Below are 16,827 nucleotides of genomic sequence, written 5' to 3'. Positions count from 1 at the left end.
GATGCTAATCTGTAATTAATCGGTGATTAGGTCTTACTTGCCTGCTCACCAGATTTTCTTGATCAGGCTCTCGATGAGTGCAGACTGGACACAATAAATAGATAAGTCGGGAAGAAATCAGCCTGTTGGCACCGATGGTGTTGTGCTGCCTTCACGTGTTTGTCCTGCTGTTGCATAACGTGAAAGTCAACGTGTGCTGGGTTGGGTCAGGCTGAGTCCCGGAGTGCTGTGTCAAACCAAACCCGGAGAACCTACGGTCGTATAAATTGTGTATCTGGAGTCTGGTAAACAAAAGGAGCAGCTCATGTACTTGTGGAGAAGGTTCTTCCAGTACCTTCACCCCAAAATTATTCTCCTGAAGATGGCATGAACCTGTGTGGTGAATCACTTATGTGTGATACCCCAGCGCTGGTAATGTGGGGAAGAAGCGGTATGTGGTGTCCAATGTTTCCAAACCAGAAGTTGGAGGCAAATTTGTGCAGATACTGGAGGTTCAGGCTGAGTTGCTGAACCTGTCTGGTGGGAGACATGCTGCTTCTCTTGTAGAATTGGCACTGCCTCAGTGACTTGAGATTTGGCAGTGGAGCCAAATCTTCAGTGCTGGATGTAGGGTCTGCTGTGGTGTAGAGACGGAAGGAGGGCTAATCATTCATTGTCTTGTCCATCCCAGTTCACTGCAGTGGTTTTTCTGGGAGTTGAGAATGATGGGTTAAAGGAGTTCTCACAATACAAGTATTGAGAGGAATTGAGGGAGCTGAGCATCTTTAGTAAATGACAATTAATAAATGTCCTGCAAAGCTCTTAATTTTTTTATAATATAGTATCCAGGATTGAATTATGAAGTATAATGATGTATGTCCTGTCAGCTGGCAACTGAACATGAGGAGGCTAATGAGAAAAATGTATATTGAGGTATGTATGTTTCTGCAGTGTTATAAATTGAAAATAATTTCCAGAATATCTCTAGCAACTACCATCCTAGGTTCTGTGTGCTTTGCAGTGCTTTGTTCTTTGGTCTCATGTTCCACACTACAGCCTCAGCCCAAAATGATCTGAACTTCGGACACCTCTAGCCAGGAACAAGCTATAGCCTGCAGGTAGTTGGATTAGTGCCAGACAGCAAGTTGTACCTGAGAGGAGGCCCTAGATTTTGCTAGATTTCTCAAATTTAATTTTTGCTAGAAAATGCCACAATGAGACTAGTTACAGCTCTCTGTGATTGGATCCAAACAGGTACATGTGAGATCTGATTTAGCCCTGGGCCAAGGCAAAGCAAAAATTGTCTCGGAACCAAGGAGAGAGTTAATCTCAACTGCTGAGAGCTGGGAGGGCAGGACAGTCCTGCTGCCCCTGACCATGCAGAGAGAGAGCCAACCTCTGGCAAGGAGTCTGCCTTGCTCTGCTCCTTCTGTGAGTCCTGCGAGGGGAAATGCTGACCAAACCCATGAGGGGACAGAGCAAAGGAAGTGAAGTGATCCAGCTTTTCCACAGCTCTATATATTTACTCCGCAACCTGTTGACATTTTCCTATGTTCAGTGGCCAGAGGTTGCTGAGGCTCAGTGTTTTCCCATCAGTCTGTCACTTCTCTTCCACACTGGGCTGAAATTCCTGTGTGTGCCACATCAGTGGCAAGATGACAGAGTTGAATCTGCTGTAATTTGTAGGTGAGCTGTTAACTTAGATATGGAATATGATGTTTCCTGATGCTCTAGACTTCTTATCCTGACCAATCATTAGTGCAGCATATTATGGATAATATGTTACAGATGTGCCTACCTCCAGCAAATACCTTGTTCTCTGGAGCTCTGGGTGCAGCTCTTACATGTATGCTAAATCCCAGACTTTCAGGGAGATGCCTATTTAAATAAACTTCAAACTTTATGTATCAGTAAGGAACTTTCTGAGCACCCCCAGTGTGTTCCACTGCCTCTACAGCAGGGAAATGCTCAGGAAAGTTTCTGCCTGCAGAGGCCATGCTACTGTTATTACCCTGTGCACATGTTTATTTTGCCTAGCACACAGACAGTGTATTTGATTTTTAGGAAAACACACACATGTGCTTTGTCTTGCCTCTTTCCCTTTATCTGCTCTGGAGTGGGGAGGTTGAGTGTGACAAAAAGGCCCAAAGAGACCAGACTGGGCTACCTGAGTGCCTTGCACTAAAACCAGCTTGCTAAAGATCTTGGATCTCACTTTCTTTTCATTTTTTTCTCCACCCCTGAGCCAAGGATTCTTGGCAATTTCCATCATATTTGTGTAGGATGCAGCACAAACCGAGCAACTTGGGAAATAGCTTCTGTTTGCTGCAGCAAAAATCACCAGCTCAGTCTGAGCCGAAAACAAATTGCACTTTTCCTGCTCCTGCAGTGGCCAAGCAGTGTTGGGCCATGATCTTTAGAAGTGCAGACAGAAGATTTGGTGTTAAAGAAGGATAAGCATCTTATTGAGACATAATAACTGCTCTAAGAAGTGAAACTCTTAATGGAGCTGTGCTGTAGGTGGCTATGGGAAGTCGGGGTGTTGTGAACAGGGTCAGGCCAACCCTGAGGAACTAGCAAATAACCAAGATACACCAGTTTTGGCAGAGAAGAGAGAAGAATCCCTTTCTTTGTGTACACCTGTGCCTGTGAGACAAAGCAGGGACTAGTCATGCCATCAGCCATTCCAGAGCAATTGAGGAAGCCCAGAACCATTAGTCCCTCTATGGCCTGTTAGCTGAGTTCAGCACTATCCTTGCAGCTTTACCAGTTTCAAACATCAACTTTGGGTTTGCTCTGAACCAGAATTTGGTTTCTCCAAAAGACAGCTAAGCCCTGTCTTCCACGTTGCACAAACTGAGGGGGAGTCCTGAAAAAGTCTCTAGATGACTTGTGCCTTTTTAACTACCCAGCAATCACCTGGGTCCAAGCTATAATCTTGTTTTACTCCCCTGCATTCCTGCTCTGGAATCCTGCAGCAAACAATCTGTAGTTGGCATCTTTCCATCCATGGGCCCTGGAAGTGGTGACTGAACCCAGACAAAATCCTTGCTGCAAGTCATTCAAATGCTCATGTCATTTGCCGATGGGCAAGAAAGCTCTGTGGTGTAGCAAGGTTCTGACTTACACACCACAGTCCTGAGTGGCTTCAGAGAGTTTGTAACACCTCTCTCTGTGGCACAGTAGATCACAAAGGTCCAAATCACTGCATTCCCAGTCCCATAGCAAATCCCTGCCCTGTTTGGGCAGAGGCTCTGTGGCTGAGCTTACACGGTTAGTGCACCAAAATGCACAATAAAACCCAGAGATGTGAATTTAAACCCTCATCTGTTCCCTTCTGACTACAGAGTTGTCCTAATATTTATATATTTATATATTCAGCTCTCCACAGTCCACTGAAGCTGTTATGCCAAGCATCTCACTAGTGACTCTGCAGCTTTTGGGGAAGTCAACCCCAGCTGACAGAAACAATAGGAAAAATACTCTGAAAAAGGTAAAAAACTGGATTTTTAAATAGGTATAACCCAAACAGGTCAATAGTATATTGCTTTTCATGACTCAGTTTGTGTCACCAGGTTCAGAGGTGGGGAAGGGAAGGTACTTGTATTTTGTTAATTATTCGTTAATTAGCCGCGGCTGAAAGGAACAAAGGCCACTGCAAAGCTCTGTATGCTGCCTTGGCAAAACTCGCCACACCACCATCTCCCACAGCCTGAGCACAGGTAAGGACACTCCTTAGCCTCTCTTCCAGGGCTGATCACATGGGTGACACCTTCACTGAAGAACAGTGTTTAAGGGCATCAGAGTGACAGTGGTGTCATTTACTCTGCAGACAAGATGTACCATTACCTGCAATATTCACCAAGTGAGGGCAGCCCAAAGGGAGCAGCTGGCTGGGGATGTACCAGGGAACACAGGAGAAACTGGGACACTTTCAGCCAGCCAGTCACACCCTTGTAAACCACTTTCAAAGGCATCATTTGCCTCCTGCACTTTCAGACAGGGCAGTTCCAGGCACAGACCCACCCAGTTCAGTGTCGTTGCCACCCTGTCAGTGCTGCACAGTAAGCCTGTTTGGGCAGATTTACAGACATGACAGTGCAGGTATACAAGGAAAGATGTTTTCTTACCTGCTTGTTGATACATAAAGTCCCCTTCTTGTCAGTGCTTACCGCAGTAAGGCCACATTGTTTCAGGTTACTTACTGTGTGTTTTATGATGTGCTTCCTTACATTAAAATGTCAATAGTGATTGAAGCTACATAAAATTAGTCTTAATCCATCCATCTTTAGAAAGAGAATTAGCTAAGGAATAGAGAAGTTGAGGCCGTAAAAAAAAACAAAACCCTAATCTACCGGGCAGTTAAAATTCATTGTGGAAAAGAACATTCACATGGAAGCCAGGATCTCGGCTGTCTTGGTCCAGGAACTAGGACCACCACAAGTGACACCAGCATAACTTAGAACACTATTTTTCTTTCTCAGTTTATGAATACAATTTTTCTCTCTTGGTTTATGGCAGTAAACACTAGGTGCAACAAGTGAACCTTATTTTTTTTGTCCTCTGCTAGTTCAGTGGAGATAACACCCCCCTAGGCCACAAAGAGAGTTTTCTTGAAACGAAGTTACATCTCTGAGAATGGATTGCTACGCAGGTGCCATTTCCCCCCAACTCTTCTTGCAGCTTTAAAATTATCCCACTAGGCACAAATGGTCATTTCTTTCATACAAATCTAAAAAAACCAGTCCTGTACAAGCCTGACTACTCGAGTGTGCAGCTTTACTTTGGAGTATAGTTTAAAACCAGAGAGTGAGGTTGGTTATTTTTGTTTTCATTGAACAGTTACTGAACAAGAAAGTGAGACTGAGTAGTTTATTTGATGATGTTTCAGACCATAATTGGATGGATTTGGATTATGTTGACCAAAAAATACAGTCTTCACGCTGTTTTACACCATGATCATTATTGGCCATGCACATTCAACAACAGCACCAGCTTAGTCATCTTTAAGCTGCTTGATCTTATGCTTATGGCGCTCGATTTCTTTCTGCAGACGCTCAATCTCTTTTTGGTGGTGGTGGATCTCTTCCTCGTGGTGTTTCCGTAAGGCAGAGAGCTGCTCCCGCTCCTTTTCCCTGCAAGAGAGGACGGCAGGCAGTGAAGCCCCGCAGCCGAGCGCCGGCGGGAGAGGCCGGCCGGGCCCTGCCCGGGGCTCGCGGGGAGCGGCTCCACAGGCCCGGGCCCCGCTCACCTGAAGTACCGCTCCTCCTCGGCCGCCTGCTTCTTCCCGAAGGCGCCGCCGGCCTCCCGGATGGAACCGCCGCCGCCGCCGCCCTTCCCAGCGCCTTTCCCCAGCTCGCCCAGCTGCGGGAGAGACGGCGGTGAGCGCGGAAGGACAGACGGACAGGCAGAGGGACAAAGCGACAGACTGACGGGCAGACGGACGGAGGGACAAAGGGACGGACGGACGGGCAGAGGGCAGGACGGACAAAGGGACGGACAGACGGAGGGGAGAAGAGACACTCTCGGAACACCCACCTGGTCGGCGCCCGATCCCGAGCTCCAGCGCTGCTGCTGCGCCAGCAGAGCCCCACGCAGGCCGCCGCGCGCCGCCACCGCCGCCACGGCCGCCATAGCCGCCTGCCCTTGGAGCGCCGGACGGGCCCCCGGGCGGGCCGCGCGTGCGCCGCCGCGGCACCGCCCTCCTCCCGCCCCAGGGCCCGGCGGCGCCGGGGGCGGGGCGGGCTCTGTGACGTCACAAGGCGGGGTCCCGGCCCCGCGCGCGCTCTTAATCCGGCCGTGCGCCGGGGTCACGTGTCGTGACGGTGCGGTCACGTGTCGGTGGCGATGGCGGCGGCGGGGCCCGGTGCGGGCGCGGCCGAGGACGCGTTCCTGACCTTCTACAATGAGGTCCCGCCCGCGCCCCCGCCCGCCCGCCGCCCCGGGACCTGCGCGCCCTGCGGAGCCGGGCCGTGGCAGGGGTCGGGGGCCGCCGGCGGGCGGGACGGGCGGAGCCGCTCTCGGCGCTGGGCAGGGGGTGGGCGAGCGGCGGGGGCCGGTGGGTTCGTGCTCGGTCCGGCCCTCCCACAGCCCTGGTGGTGGCGGGGGACGGGACCCCGCCTTTGGGCTTCGTTCCGCTCGGCTGAGCCCGGGGGGAGCCGTGCGCTCGCGGTCCCTGCGCGTGTGGCCCCGCCGTGCTCCTGCTCGGCCTCGCTGTGGGCAAACTGTCACCGGGCAGGGCCGTGCGCCCCGCTCCGCCCGCGGGCCCGCTCTGGGGGCCCAGCTGAACGTGCTTCCTGAGCGGTGGATGCGTGTTTCTTTAAATAAAGGTGAACATTAAACGTAAATACGTGGTTTGGTTCGGCATAGTACTGTGAAGGGTAAAAACTGAACTAAAGAAGCTGTGGTCAGAGTAAAGTGGGCCTGTGTATTTGCACCAGTATCACTTAATGTGTTTAAAGGGCTGCACTGCCAACAAGAGGTTAAAAGTAAAAATGCCGTGGTTTCCAAGGAATCACAGTGACAGAACTGCTGGAGGTGCATGGGGAGGAGGGAAGGCATAGCTATAGAACAGGCCATAGAAGAAACAGGCAGAACTGTTCTGTAGTATTTTTTATCGTTAAAATACGATGTTGAAAATACTACTGGGCTGCAGGAAAGGATAAAAAATATCTGCTCTTAGTGCCTGCGAAAATAACTACAGGCTTGGGGTAAGCAAGAGGCATTATGAATTGTAGTACATGACAAAGATGACTGGCATACTAACAGCATGGAATAAACAGGTGAGGGTGTTGTGGTGGTCAGTTGATACAGATCACTCTTGTTCTTCAGGTAAAGCAAATTGAAAAACGAGACTCTGTTTTAACATCAAAAAACCAAATTGACCGGCTGACCCGACCTGGATCTTCATATTTCAACTTAAACCCTTTTGAGGTTAGTTTGAACATTCTACACTCCTTTCTGAATTGGTGTATGAGCTTCCTGATTCCTGAGTATTTATTCCAGTAAAAGACAACATAAGGAAAGAAAAAAAATCTCAAGATACAGATTCCTGTGCAAGTGGTTTGCAAAGGACAGCAGGATGGTGAATATGTGCTTACTGTCTTTCTTAGTGTTTGATGGCAGCACAAACGATATTGTCACATTTCCCTCAACAGCACTGGAAAATTTGGCTGTGTACTTTCTGAACAGGAAGGTGGTAGCTGGAGATGGCAACTTGGCAGGTTCTGGTCATAGCTCTCTTAATTCAGCATTTCTAATTATGTATTTTATTTTGGGTATCCATCCCACTGAACTGGTATAGTGGATAGGGTAAGAAAAGGTCTCTCAGTGGTCACACCAATGAGGAACCATTGGCTAATGGATAATTTCCTTGCACTTTATAATGTTTGATTCCTGTTGCAGTCAGTTATAAGGTCTTAGTAAGTAGGAAAGCCTGAGGAAGACAGTAAATAAACAATATGGTATTCATCTGGATTTGGCTTTCCCCCTGGTGTTATCTTTACTGACTTTTTCAAGCCTCAGGTGCTTTTTTTAGTCCCAATTCAGGGCTGGTCAGCCAGATGAATCAGCAGATTCACTTTGACAATGTTCATTTTTGTATAGGTCTTAGTACTTGAAGACTAAAATAAGAAAACTGTTTCAGAGTAGACTGTAGCTTTCCTGTGGGAAAGTGTTTTTTATTTACAGATTCTTTGAGTCAGACAAGCATACATCTGCTCACTTGTTGCTTAAATCTTGCATTCAATAAATGAATTCACAAAAGAGTTCCTAAACTCTGCCATATCTGTAAAGTTCAATAAACAAGTGGTGTCACTCATGGAAACCAAACAGTAAAACTCTACTGTCTTCTTTCAAAATAATAAAATGAATTAATTCTTTAAAAGTAGTCTGTTTCCTGTCCAACGTTCTGAGTGACCTGACATTGTCCCCACACCACCATATGCTTTGGTCAGACTGAACATTGCTATAGGACTCGTTGAAGGCTCAGATCAATTTATGGATTGTAGCTGTCTACATAAGACTTGAAAGTAGAAAGGACACTGGCATAGCCAGAGGAATCTAGCATTGCTAAAAGAGGTGTCACAAATGTCAAAAAGATTGTGAAATGTTTCTGTTTTACTGGGTGAAAATTCATGTTGTTGTGGGGAAAGCTTTCTGGTGTGTGTCTCTGTGCCAGTGAACCAAGTGTTAAAGAATCACGGAATAAGCTGGGTTGAAAGGCACCCATCAGGATCATTGGGTCCAACTCAGCCCTGCACAGACACCCCAACAATCCCACCCTGGGAGTGTCCAAAGACTTCTGGACCTCTAGCAGCCTCAGGGCTGTGCCTATTCCTGGGGGAGCCTGGAGAGTGCCAGCACCCTCTGGGGAAGAACCCTTCCCTGATCTCCAAATTAAACCTCCCCTGACTCCGTTTCATGCAGTTTCCTCATGTCCTGTCACTGGTCATGAGAGTGAAGAGATCAGTATCTGCCCCTGAGCTGCCCCTTGGAAGGATGTTTAGGAATGTAATGAATTCTCCTCTCAGCCTCCTCTTCTCAGGCTGAACAAACCAAGTGACTTCAGCCACTCCTCATGAGAGTATTAGAGCTTGCTGACAGGAACCTGAAACATGGAGAGTAGCATCTAACTTGCTCTGCTTTCATTGTCTCTTTTAGGTGTTGCAGATGGATCCTGAAGCCACAGATGAGGAAATAAAGAAAAGATTCCGACAGGTATTCAGCTTTTGCACTCAAAGTCTGTGGAAGGGAAGTAGAAGTGCTGTAGCGATTGTGCAGCTGAGTGTGAGCACAAGAAGAATGGTAGTAAAGCTGTTTCTGGGTAGAGGAGTTCTATTTTTGGCAGAAATGCATAGAACAATGCTTGTATGAAGAAGAGGAGAGCTGCAGCAGTGTCCCTGGTCCAAGCATGATAGGCTGCTTTGCCTCTGCCATGTATGATGGAGCTATTGCAAGCTAATATAGCCATGTATAATCAGCTTCTTGAACTTGAGTTCAAAAGGAAGATCAAAATGTATTTTTCTCAAATATATGGACTTGGATCCAGATTTTCTCTGAAGTTTCTTTAAGAATTTCCATGGTCATTTGTAATGGCTTGGTCACCTGGAAAAGAGGCAGCCCTGCTTACTGGCAGTTGTGCAACACAGGAAACATTACCCCAGCCTCCCTCTGCTGACAGACCTGCAGGAAAAGTTCTGAGTTTAATCAGGACATATAGCAAAGAAACAGTATTTGGAGGGCTGCAACCTCCACCTGGATTAATGGTGTGAGTGTCTTTATATGGGAAGATGCTGGGTGGCAGAGGAACAGAATATGGGCTACTCTTGTATGTGGGAAGTGAGAGAATAATAACCTTTTGGTTGTTGCTGCTTCTCACTTCTGCAAGATAATAGAGTATGATGTTCTCAGCCTTGGGCTGGTAAAACACTACAGGGAGATGTTTTGAATTCAGGGTAATGAAATGAAAAATGTGCATGGAATTGTGCATTGAAGAAGTCAAACACCTAAGTGCAGAATGTGAAACGGCCGACAAAGGGGGAAAAAAGGCACTGTCTGAAGTAAATTTGCTCAGGATTGAAGGCAAACCTTTTCCTGGGAGCTACAAACTGGCAGCTGTAGAGCTCCAAAAGTAGTTATTTTGTATACTTCAGCACTAAAGTGGTTTCAGTTGCTGCTCTGCACAACAATGACAAAAATAAAAGGTCTCTATAAAAAAAAATAAATTAAACGAAGCCATGTGGGGAAAGTTTGAAATAACTTTCTGAAGCAGAATGTGGAGGACGTGGTTTCCAGCCCAGTTAAGGTTTCCCTCAGGATGGTAATGATCCATGTCCTGCATCTGCCAGGTAGAGTACAGGCAGGAGTTTTCTTAAGTTTCAATAAAGTAGCCTAAGGAAAAATGACCACTCTTAAAAAAAATTTGGTATTTGGACAGCCTTGGGTATGCTGGAGAACTTCCTGAGAGACTGTTTGAAGATGATCTTTTTGTTTGTTTCTTGTCAAGACCAAGGATACAAATCTTTGATGGGGTTCATATCAGCCCAGGCACTGCAGCTCAGGGGTGTTAAATTGTTCCTCTCATCACAAGCTACAGCTTTTCTTGGACAGCCTTTTTGTTACAGGGATTGTTTGTTCTGTCAGCTCATACTGGCACATACTTCTGCATGTTGTCATCTGGTTTGTCCCTGTACAAAGGAATGTGATCTCTTTGGATTCTTTCTGAGACTATTTCCCTTCCCTCAAAAATCTCTGAAATACTCTTCATCTTTTACCATGATCTTGACAGCAAGATCCTTTTTCTTACAGTTGTCAATATTGGTGCACCCAGACAAAAACCAAGATGATGCAGATAGAGCCCAGAAGGCGTTTGAAGGTAATACTCTCTCTGGGCTGCTCTGGGTTAGTAGTTGCAGATTTCTGGTGCTGGTTTAAAAATTCATTAGGGTGAAGGGGGCAGAGAGGCTGCTTCAGATGTGCTTCAGCTGGGGCAAAAGCAACTGTGATAGCAGCAGCTGTGTGAGGTGGTGGCATTTCAGCAGGTGGCACTAGGTGGCAACAATGGCATTGTCATGTCACAACAGGGACAGACATCTTCATGGGGTTTTGGGATTGTTTAAGAAGAACTGTTTAATCCGTGCATTAGATTTTATTCAAAGACCATATGACATAAATAGAGTGATAGTTTTAGGTGTGGGCTTTGCATCGCAGTAAGGTGTTCATACCCATTACTACAGATGGTAGGACTGATGCTTTTACCTGCTCCCTTCAGAAGGTATCAGACAGTTCCTGCCATTACTGTACCCCAAAACTCATTCAGCTAATCATATTATCACTTCCCTAGATGTAGTTAATAAAAAAAAAAAGCCCAGTCAAAACAGACTTCCAAACAAATGACCTCCACAAATTCTAGAAGCCAAATTAGTAATGCCAACAAGTAGCAGTCTTATGATGCCTTGTGAACATGACTACTGGTGCTATTAATATTGATGCTTTTTGTTAGCTGTAGATAAAGCTTACAAGCTGCTACTAGATCAGGAGCAAAAGAAGAGAGCCTTGGATGTGATACAGGCAGGAAAAGAATATGTGGAACACACTGTGAGTATTCTATGGGAACATCCAGAGTTGGGGGTGAGTGGTAATTGTTCGTATTTTGCTTTTTGGTGTACTTGATTGATGTTTACGTCACTAAACTGGGCAAACCTCATAATGGCATTGTGCAGGTGGGCTCCCAGGTCTTCACAGCAGAAACAAGGCTGCTGTGTCCAGGACTGCTATTGAGCTCAGTGCAAGATAATTCAGTGAAATTCAGTACTTGAAATAATCAGGTCAGACCACATGATCTGACCTAAATATTTTTTTCTGAGTCTGTGAATGAATGATGCAGTTCAGATATGTGTAGGTGGAAGAGAATAGGTGGTGACAGCAGGAGACTGGGAAGTTTGGGGAATACTGACCTATAAGAAAAGGAGCTTGGATTGCATTGGCCAAGAAGTTAGAGTGATGTGGGTGGATTAAAACACAGAAAGCTTGAGGAAGCAGAGATATGGGAGAACTCAGATGCTCTTAACACAAGGAACACTGGCTGTTCTGTTGTTGTTAGTCACTTGAATATCATGAAGCACAATAAACTTCCTGCTGGTTTGGATGGTTTATATTGAATAAGAATGCATCTTTCAAGAAACCAAAAGAGATTATGTTGAAGGAATAGTATCCAACACAGTGTGGTTAATTACTACAGTTCATGTGATAGTAATCTTGTATGTGTCTGGGCCTAGGAGGGTTTGGTGTAAAACAAAACATCAATCAAGAACAGAGTTCTTTCTATACATTGGAATAGGAATGCAGAACCAATTAGATACAATTATATAAGCCCTATAAAATTTTTAAGGTTCTTATTTTTGTTCTTAATCTTCAGGTGAAAGAAAAAAAGAAGCAGCTGAAGAAGGATGGAAAACCTCCCACTGTAGAGGAGGATGATCCTGAAGTTGTAAGTTGCACTATGTTCAGAGAAACTGGAGAGTTTGAAGTGTGTTTTGAGGAATTAAGATTCAAAGCCAGTACAGAAGTACTTATTAGACTTGTTAATGTTGTAAACCCTTACATTTACAGAAGAACAAATTCTGCTTTGCAAGTGTAGAGTATCACGTCAGGTGATAACTGTGTACTGTGACAAATAGCTTCACTGTAGTTTAAAGAATAAATGTATTGTGAGATTATATAGCTCAAAATACAATACCTGTTCTTTTCTCAAAGCAAGTCTTCATTGCCTGTGCATCATACACTCTTTTTTGAATGGAATTTCTTGTTTTCTGAGTGCTGGAACTGTGGCATTCCTGCTGCTGGCAGAGGAACCTGTGGCACTCACTGCAGCGTGGCTAAAATGAGCTTGTGACTAAGAGTGGTTTCATCTGTTTCGTTCATGTAGCACTGAGGGACAGATTTGCTGTTCTGCAACAAACCACTTGTATTAAAAAGGGCATGGCATAACTTAGTTCTTTTTACTTGGGTTCTAGTCTGGAGAAATCCAGTGATATGAGAGGCTGTAACAATGATGGGTTATTGCCAAACACTGACTTCGTTAGTCTCATTACCCTTTTTTTTTCCTGGAAAGTGAGTTCTTCCTCTTGATATCACCACAGTAATCCCATAACAATCCTATTTTTCATTTTTCAGAAGTCTTTTGCTGTTCTTTAGTAATGAAGATTGGTTTAAGCGTACTGATTTCCTACTGGGAAGCCAATGCTAGATTTTTACAACACATCAAGAAGATCTGCTGGAAAATTACACTCTAAAACAGTGACCATTTTGCCTTTTTTTTTTTTGTCAAATGTAACAATGCAAGACTGAACCCGAGAATAAGAGGGTTTGAAATGAACAGTTCTGTTAGGCACAGCCTCATGAATACAAATTAAAATGACACTAATGTGAGGTTAATATGCTATTGTTAACTGGTGCCAGGGCCAGAATTTAATCAGCAGTGGTTTATGCCTTTCTTTGTGCTGCTGCTATTGTCAGGGCAGGATAGGGGTTATGTGGGCACACCTCTGGTTTGCTTTCTTCTTAGCTTACATTTGTATGTAAAACAGACTTTAACTGTGTTGATGGGCATTATTTTAAGACTGGATTTGTGTTTTACAGTTCAAACAAGCTGTATACAAACAGACAATGAAGCTCTTTGCTGAACTGGAAATTAAGAGGAAAGAAAGAGAAGCAAAAGAAATGCATGAAAGGTATAAATGATGTTCCACTTGTGCAATTCAGGCTCTTCTTCCCCCTCATGTTTCCTCAGAAAAGATGAGGGATCAGAGAGTCTTAGAATAGTCTAAACTGGAACAAACCACTGGAGAGCATCTGGTCTGATCTGCTGAAAGCAGAGCCTTGGCTTAGATTAACAAGGGTCCTGTCAAGCTGATTTCCTATAATGTGGATTCTGCCACTTCTCTGGGTAGCCCGTGGATTGTAGAGCGCTGCACTTGAGAAAAGCACACAGAAAATTTTCCCTCCTGTGTTGAAGATGCCAACATATTTTATATGGTTGTATTCTCTTATGTGTACACATGGAGGCCAGCCACAGCAGTGAAATGGTGACACAATTCTGCATGCTATTAGCTTGCAAAGGATTGATTTTTAATTTTAATTTGCTGTGGCATGTGTGATCCTGAGCTATCTCAGGTGTTTTGATCACATGCTGCCAGCTCACTGCAAATACACTTCCTGCAGCAGGGTTCTGTGCTGCTCAGTGAGGTGGGAGATGGCTGCAGGACATTACTTTTGATTACAGGTGAAAAGTAGGGGTTTAAAAATTTAATTTGTACTTTGCATGCTGAAGTGGTTATTAACTTCTCAGAATGTGTGCCCTCAACAGTTTTAGAGACCTACCACTAGAGTGATATAACCTTCTTGGATGAAGAAGTCCAGCTTGTTTTGCTGAGCAAGAGAAGCCAACTCCTTAATTGTATGCTTGCTCTCAGTGGGGCCAAACCATCTTCTCTGCTTTTCCAAATTTGAAACCAAATTCTATTTGCTGTGCTATCTTAGGTGTGTGTATTTATCTCTTCTGTAATCTGGCAAAAAATTAGGAGGGCTTTCCAAGATGTTTTGCAAGTATTGCCTTGCTTTTTAAAGTGGATGCTTGTGGGTTCATAACTTTTGTGGCTTCCCTTCTAGGAAAAGGCAGAGGGAAGAGGAAATTGAAGCACAAGAGAAAGCTAAACGAGAACGGGAGTGGCAGAAGAACTTTGAGGTATTCAGCAGTTGAACTTACAGAATAGGCCTCAGCAGTTCTTGTCCATGTTGCAGGGAATGCCTCTAGAGAAATGAGAGACCTTTTGTATGCAAGTCTGTAAGATAATTTAATAGATCTGCACCAGCCTGGGTTTTGTTCATGTGTGTGGAGAAGAGCCCATCAGTAAGGCTTTGTTATCAACTGTGCAGGAACAGGTCTGGTAAATTGAGGTATACTATTTTTCATCTCTATCAGCAGTTCATTCTTGTCTTTATTTGTAAAATAGAATTGCTGCTTAGCCCAGGTCACTGGTGACCACTAAAACTTAATCTAGAAAGTGTTTATGTGGACTGTTGGTGATACTTTCCAGTCTGGTTGCCCCAGCATCCAGATCCCTGCTATGGGACAGCTGCTATAGGCAGAGCCCATCTGCAGCACTGGTATTGCAGAGATAGGCCTGGAGTGGATGGATCACATGCTGTGAAGTAGATCTTTCCTAGACTTGTTCTGTCCTGCTGTGAAACCTTCAGCCTGTAGGGATCATAGGTTGGCTTTGTGCTGAGATTTGGGGGTTTAGGGGGCTTTTTTTATGGGTTTTGTTTTGTGGGTTGGTCTGTGTTTTGTTTTGTGTTTTTTTTTCTTGGAAAGAAGATGCCTTTTTTTCTCATTGTGTCAATGTGATGAGACTTTGAGCAAGAAGCATGAGAGAAGGCAGCAGTACATTTCCCTTCTCTGTTCTCCCTGCCTCCAATCTGCAGCACCAGGAGACTGAGTAAGGAGTTGAGCTAGAGAAAGTACATGGCACATTCTGGGCTGACAGATTAGGAACATCCATTTGAGAGGTTTCTTGTTTCCTTTGAGGATTCTGTAGAGAGTAAGGACTGCCCAACCCAATCTGGTGGTTTCTAAAGCAAGAATCCAGCATAGTGCTTCTACTGCTGTGTGTAAGCTCACTTGTAGTTCCAATGTGCTGTGTTGTTCTGGCTCTTCCCAGTGTCTTTGTGTCCTGGCTGTCAGGGACTGCATGTTGGATAAGGGGAAATTGCTACTGATCTCTTGAAACTGGTATGTACTACCTGTGCTTTGGCTCTTGCACTTGTTAACTCTCCACTTTTCCTCCCTGTTGTTCCCAGGAAAGTCGGGATGGTCGTGTAGACAGCTGGAGAAATTTCCAGGCAAATACAAAGGGGAAGAAAGAAAAGAAAAACAGGACCTTCCTGAGACCTCCCAAAGTAAAAATGGAGCAGCGTGAATGATCCTGGAAGCACTGCCCATGTGCAGCTCCTCAAGTCCCTTCTCTGCTTTTAAGGACTCATTGGCACCTAGAGTAAGATTTGCTTTTTAGTAGACTGTTTGTTTCCAGTACAATTAATTATCAGTCGAAGTATTTTTTGTACTCTGTCTGTTTGAAATAGGGCCAGAGAATGACCCCGGCCAGGGCCCCGCTACACGTAGAACACTTGGCTTAGGAGAGTCCCTGCCATTCCTGCTGTCCCGTGTGTCTGCTGCCCTGTAACTCGGTGTTTTGTACTTCACAGAGACTGTGCTGTTTCACCACTTCTGTTTCTAGTTTGAGAGCTGAACAAAATATTGGAAATGCATCCAAACCCTTCCAGGAACCATCTTTCTCAGCGAGTTCAGCTTGGGAAAGATCTGGACTGACTCTAGGAATATGCTTCCAGCACTGTGTAGTGCAGCTGGCCTGCAGTTAAGGCCTGCAGCTTCTCACTGCATTGAGTGAGTGGTGCTTGGAAGGAACCTGCCCCCAAGATCTGATTTCCAAACTAAAATCCCAGCTCTCAGGCTTAGACTTCTGTTAATCTCAGACCAGCTGGTCAATTCTTATAAAGGAAAATAACTTCTCTTGATTAATAGTTAAGCTGCAATGGTCTGTATGTAAAATAAATTTTTACCCAAATTATCGGGTTTTTTTTCCTTTGAATTATTAAAAAATACAATAGTGTGAATGGAGTGCTGTCACTGAGATGCTGTTGCTGTTCAGCTTGTTCCCCAAGCTTAGACTGTGGTGCCAGCTCTCTGCCTTTCTCCACATCCCTTTTAAGCTGCCTAAGCTGTTCCAAGTGCAGTGTCACCAGCCTGACACAGAGGGGACATTAACTGTCCTCATTCTCTGGCTGTGCTCCTGGCAGAGCCTGGCTGCCTTAATTCACAACCTGGCTGGCAACCTTCTCTGCTGGGAAAGGCTGTAGTTAAACTGGTGCAGCTTGGTTCTGTTGGGATGTTTGCTGCAGCTCTGCAGTTGGGAGCTCCAGGGCATGCATCCAGTCAGATCCTAACAGCAGTGCTTTGTGCACCTATGGGTTGTGACAGTCTTGCCCTTCAGGACTGTCTTAAAAGCCTCACACTTCCTTTCCTGCCAAAATAAGAGCCAATTCTTACCAACAAGGAAACCCCAACATTATTTCCTTGTTAAACAACCCATGGGGCATAAAGGGAGCAGACAAACACATGTGCTTTCTTGTTATGAGTGACTCAGGTGGATGCTCTGCCCCTGACCTGAGCGATAGCAATGCCACAGAATATGTTGGGGGAATCCCCACGTGGAATCTGGGCAGAGCAGTGCCAGTGGCATCAGGAAGGAGTGGGTCCCACATGTGCCC

At 45.2% G+C, this 16,827-nt stretch overlaps 2 protein-coding genes across 2 annotated transcripts; one reads left to right on the top strand and one right to left on the bottom strand.

Annotated features, from left to right (window-relative positions):
• Positions 1-4,837: 4,837 nt before the first annotated feature.
• ATP5IF1 (ATP synthase inhibitory factor subunit 1) lies at positions 4,838-5,646 on the bottom strand. Its single transcript, XM_005529878.3, has 3 exons — positions 5,518-5,646; positions 5,231-5,343; positions 4,838-5,114 (listed from the first exon to the last, which is right to left on the bottom strand). Exons 1-3 carry the CDS (start codon positions 5,611-5,613, stop codon positions 4,976-4,978), a joined length of 348 nt encoding a protein of 115 aa, XP_005529935.1. The 5' UTR covers positions 5,614-5,646; the 3' UTR covers positions 4,838-4,975.
• A 105-nt stretch (positions 5,647-5,751) lies between these two features.
• On the top strand, positions 5,752-16,127 carry DNAJC8 (DnaJ heat shock protein family (Hsp40) member C8). The gene is made up of 9 exons (XM_005529877.3): positions 5,752-5,889; positions 6,811-6,912; positions 8,641-8,697; positions 10,288-10,354; positions 10,982-11,076; positions 11,897-11,968; positions 13,120-13,211; positions 14,149-14,224; positions 15,340-16,127. The coding sequence occupies exons 1-9, from the start codon at positions 5,827-5,829 to the stop codon at positions 15,460-15,462; spliced, it is 747 nt and encodes a 248-aa protein (XP_005529934.1). The 5' UTR covers positions 5,752-5,826; the 3' UTR covers positions 15,463-16,127.
• The last annotated feature ends 700 nt before the right edge of the window (positions 16,128-16,827 follow it).

Source organism: Pseudopodoces humilis, chromosome 27, assembly GCF_049639895.1.
Source record: "Pseudopodoces humilis isolate 2021_Gansu_Grassland_sample_001 chromosome 27, ASM4963989v1, whole genome shotgun sequence".
Taxonomy (NCBI): Eukaryota; Metazoa; Chordata; class Aves; order Passeriformes; family Paridae; genus Pseudopodoces; species Pseudopodoces humilis.
Note: the sequence above shows the minus strand (reverse complement) of the source record. Positions and strands in the feature narration are given on the sequence as shown.

What these genes read in the sequence shown, in the direction of transcription:
- DNAJC8 (XM_005529877.3), top strand. Translation starts at nt 5,827, where the DNA reads ATGGCGGCGGCGGGGCCCGGTGCGGGCGCGGCCGAGGACGCGTTCCTG. An exon ending in TCAACTTAAACCCTTTTGAG is followed by an intron (nt 6,913 to 8,640) that starts GTTAGTTTGAAC and finishes TGTCTCTTTTAG; the next exon opens with GTGTTGCAGATGGATCCTGA. An exon ending in AGGAGGATGATCCTGAAGTT is followed by an intron (nt 11,969 to 13,119) that starts GTAAGTTGCACT and finishes TGTGTTTTACAG; the next exon opens with TTCAAACAAGCTGTATACAA.
- ATP5IF1 (XM_005529878.3), bottom strand. Translation starts at nt 5,613, where the DNA reads ATGGCGGCCGTGGCGGCGGTGGCGGCGCGCGGCGGCCTGCGTGGGGCT. An exon ending in CGGGATCGGGCGCCGACCAG is followed by an intron (nt 5,344 to 5,517) that starts GTGGGTGTTCCG and finishes TCTCTCCCGCAG; the next exon opens with CTGGGCGAGCTGGGGAAAGG. An exon ending in GAGGAGGAGCGGTACTTCAG is followed by an intron (nt 5,115 to 5,230) that starts GTGAGCGGGGCC and finishes CCTCTCTTGCAG; the next exon opens with GGAAAAGGAGCGGGAGCAGC.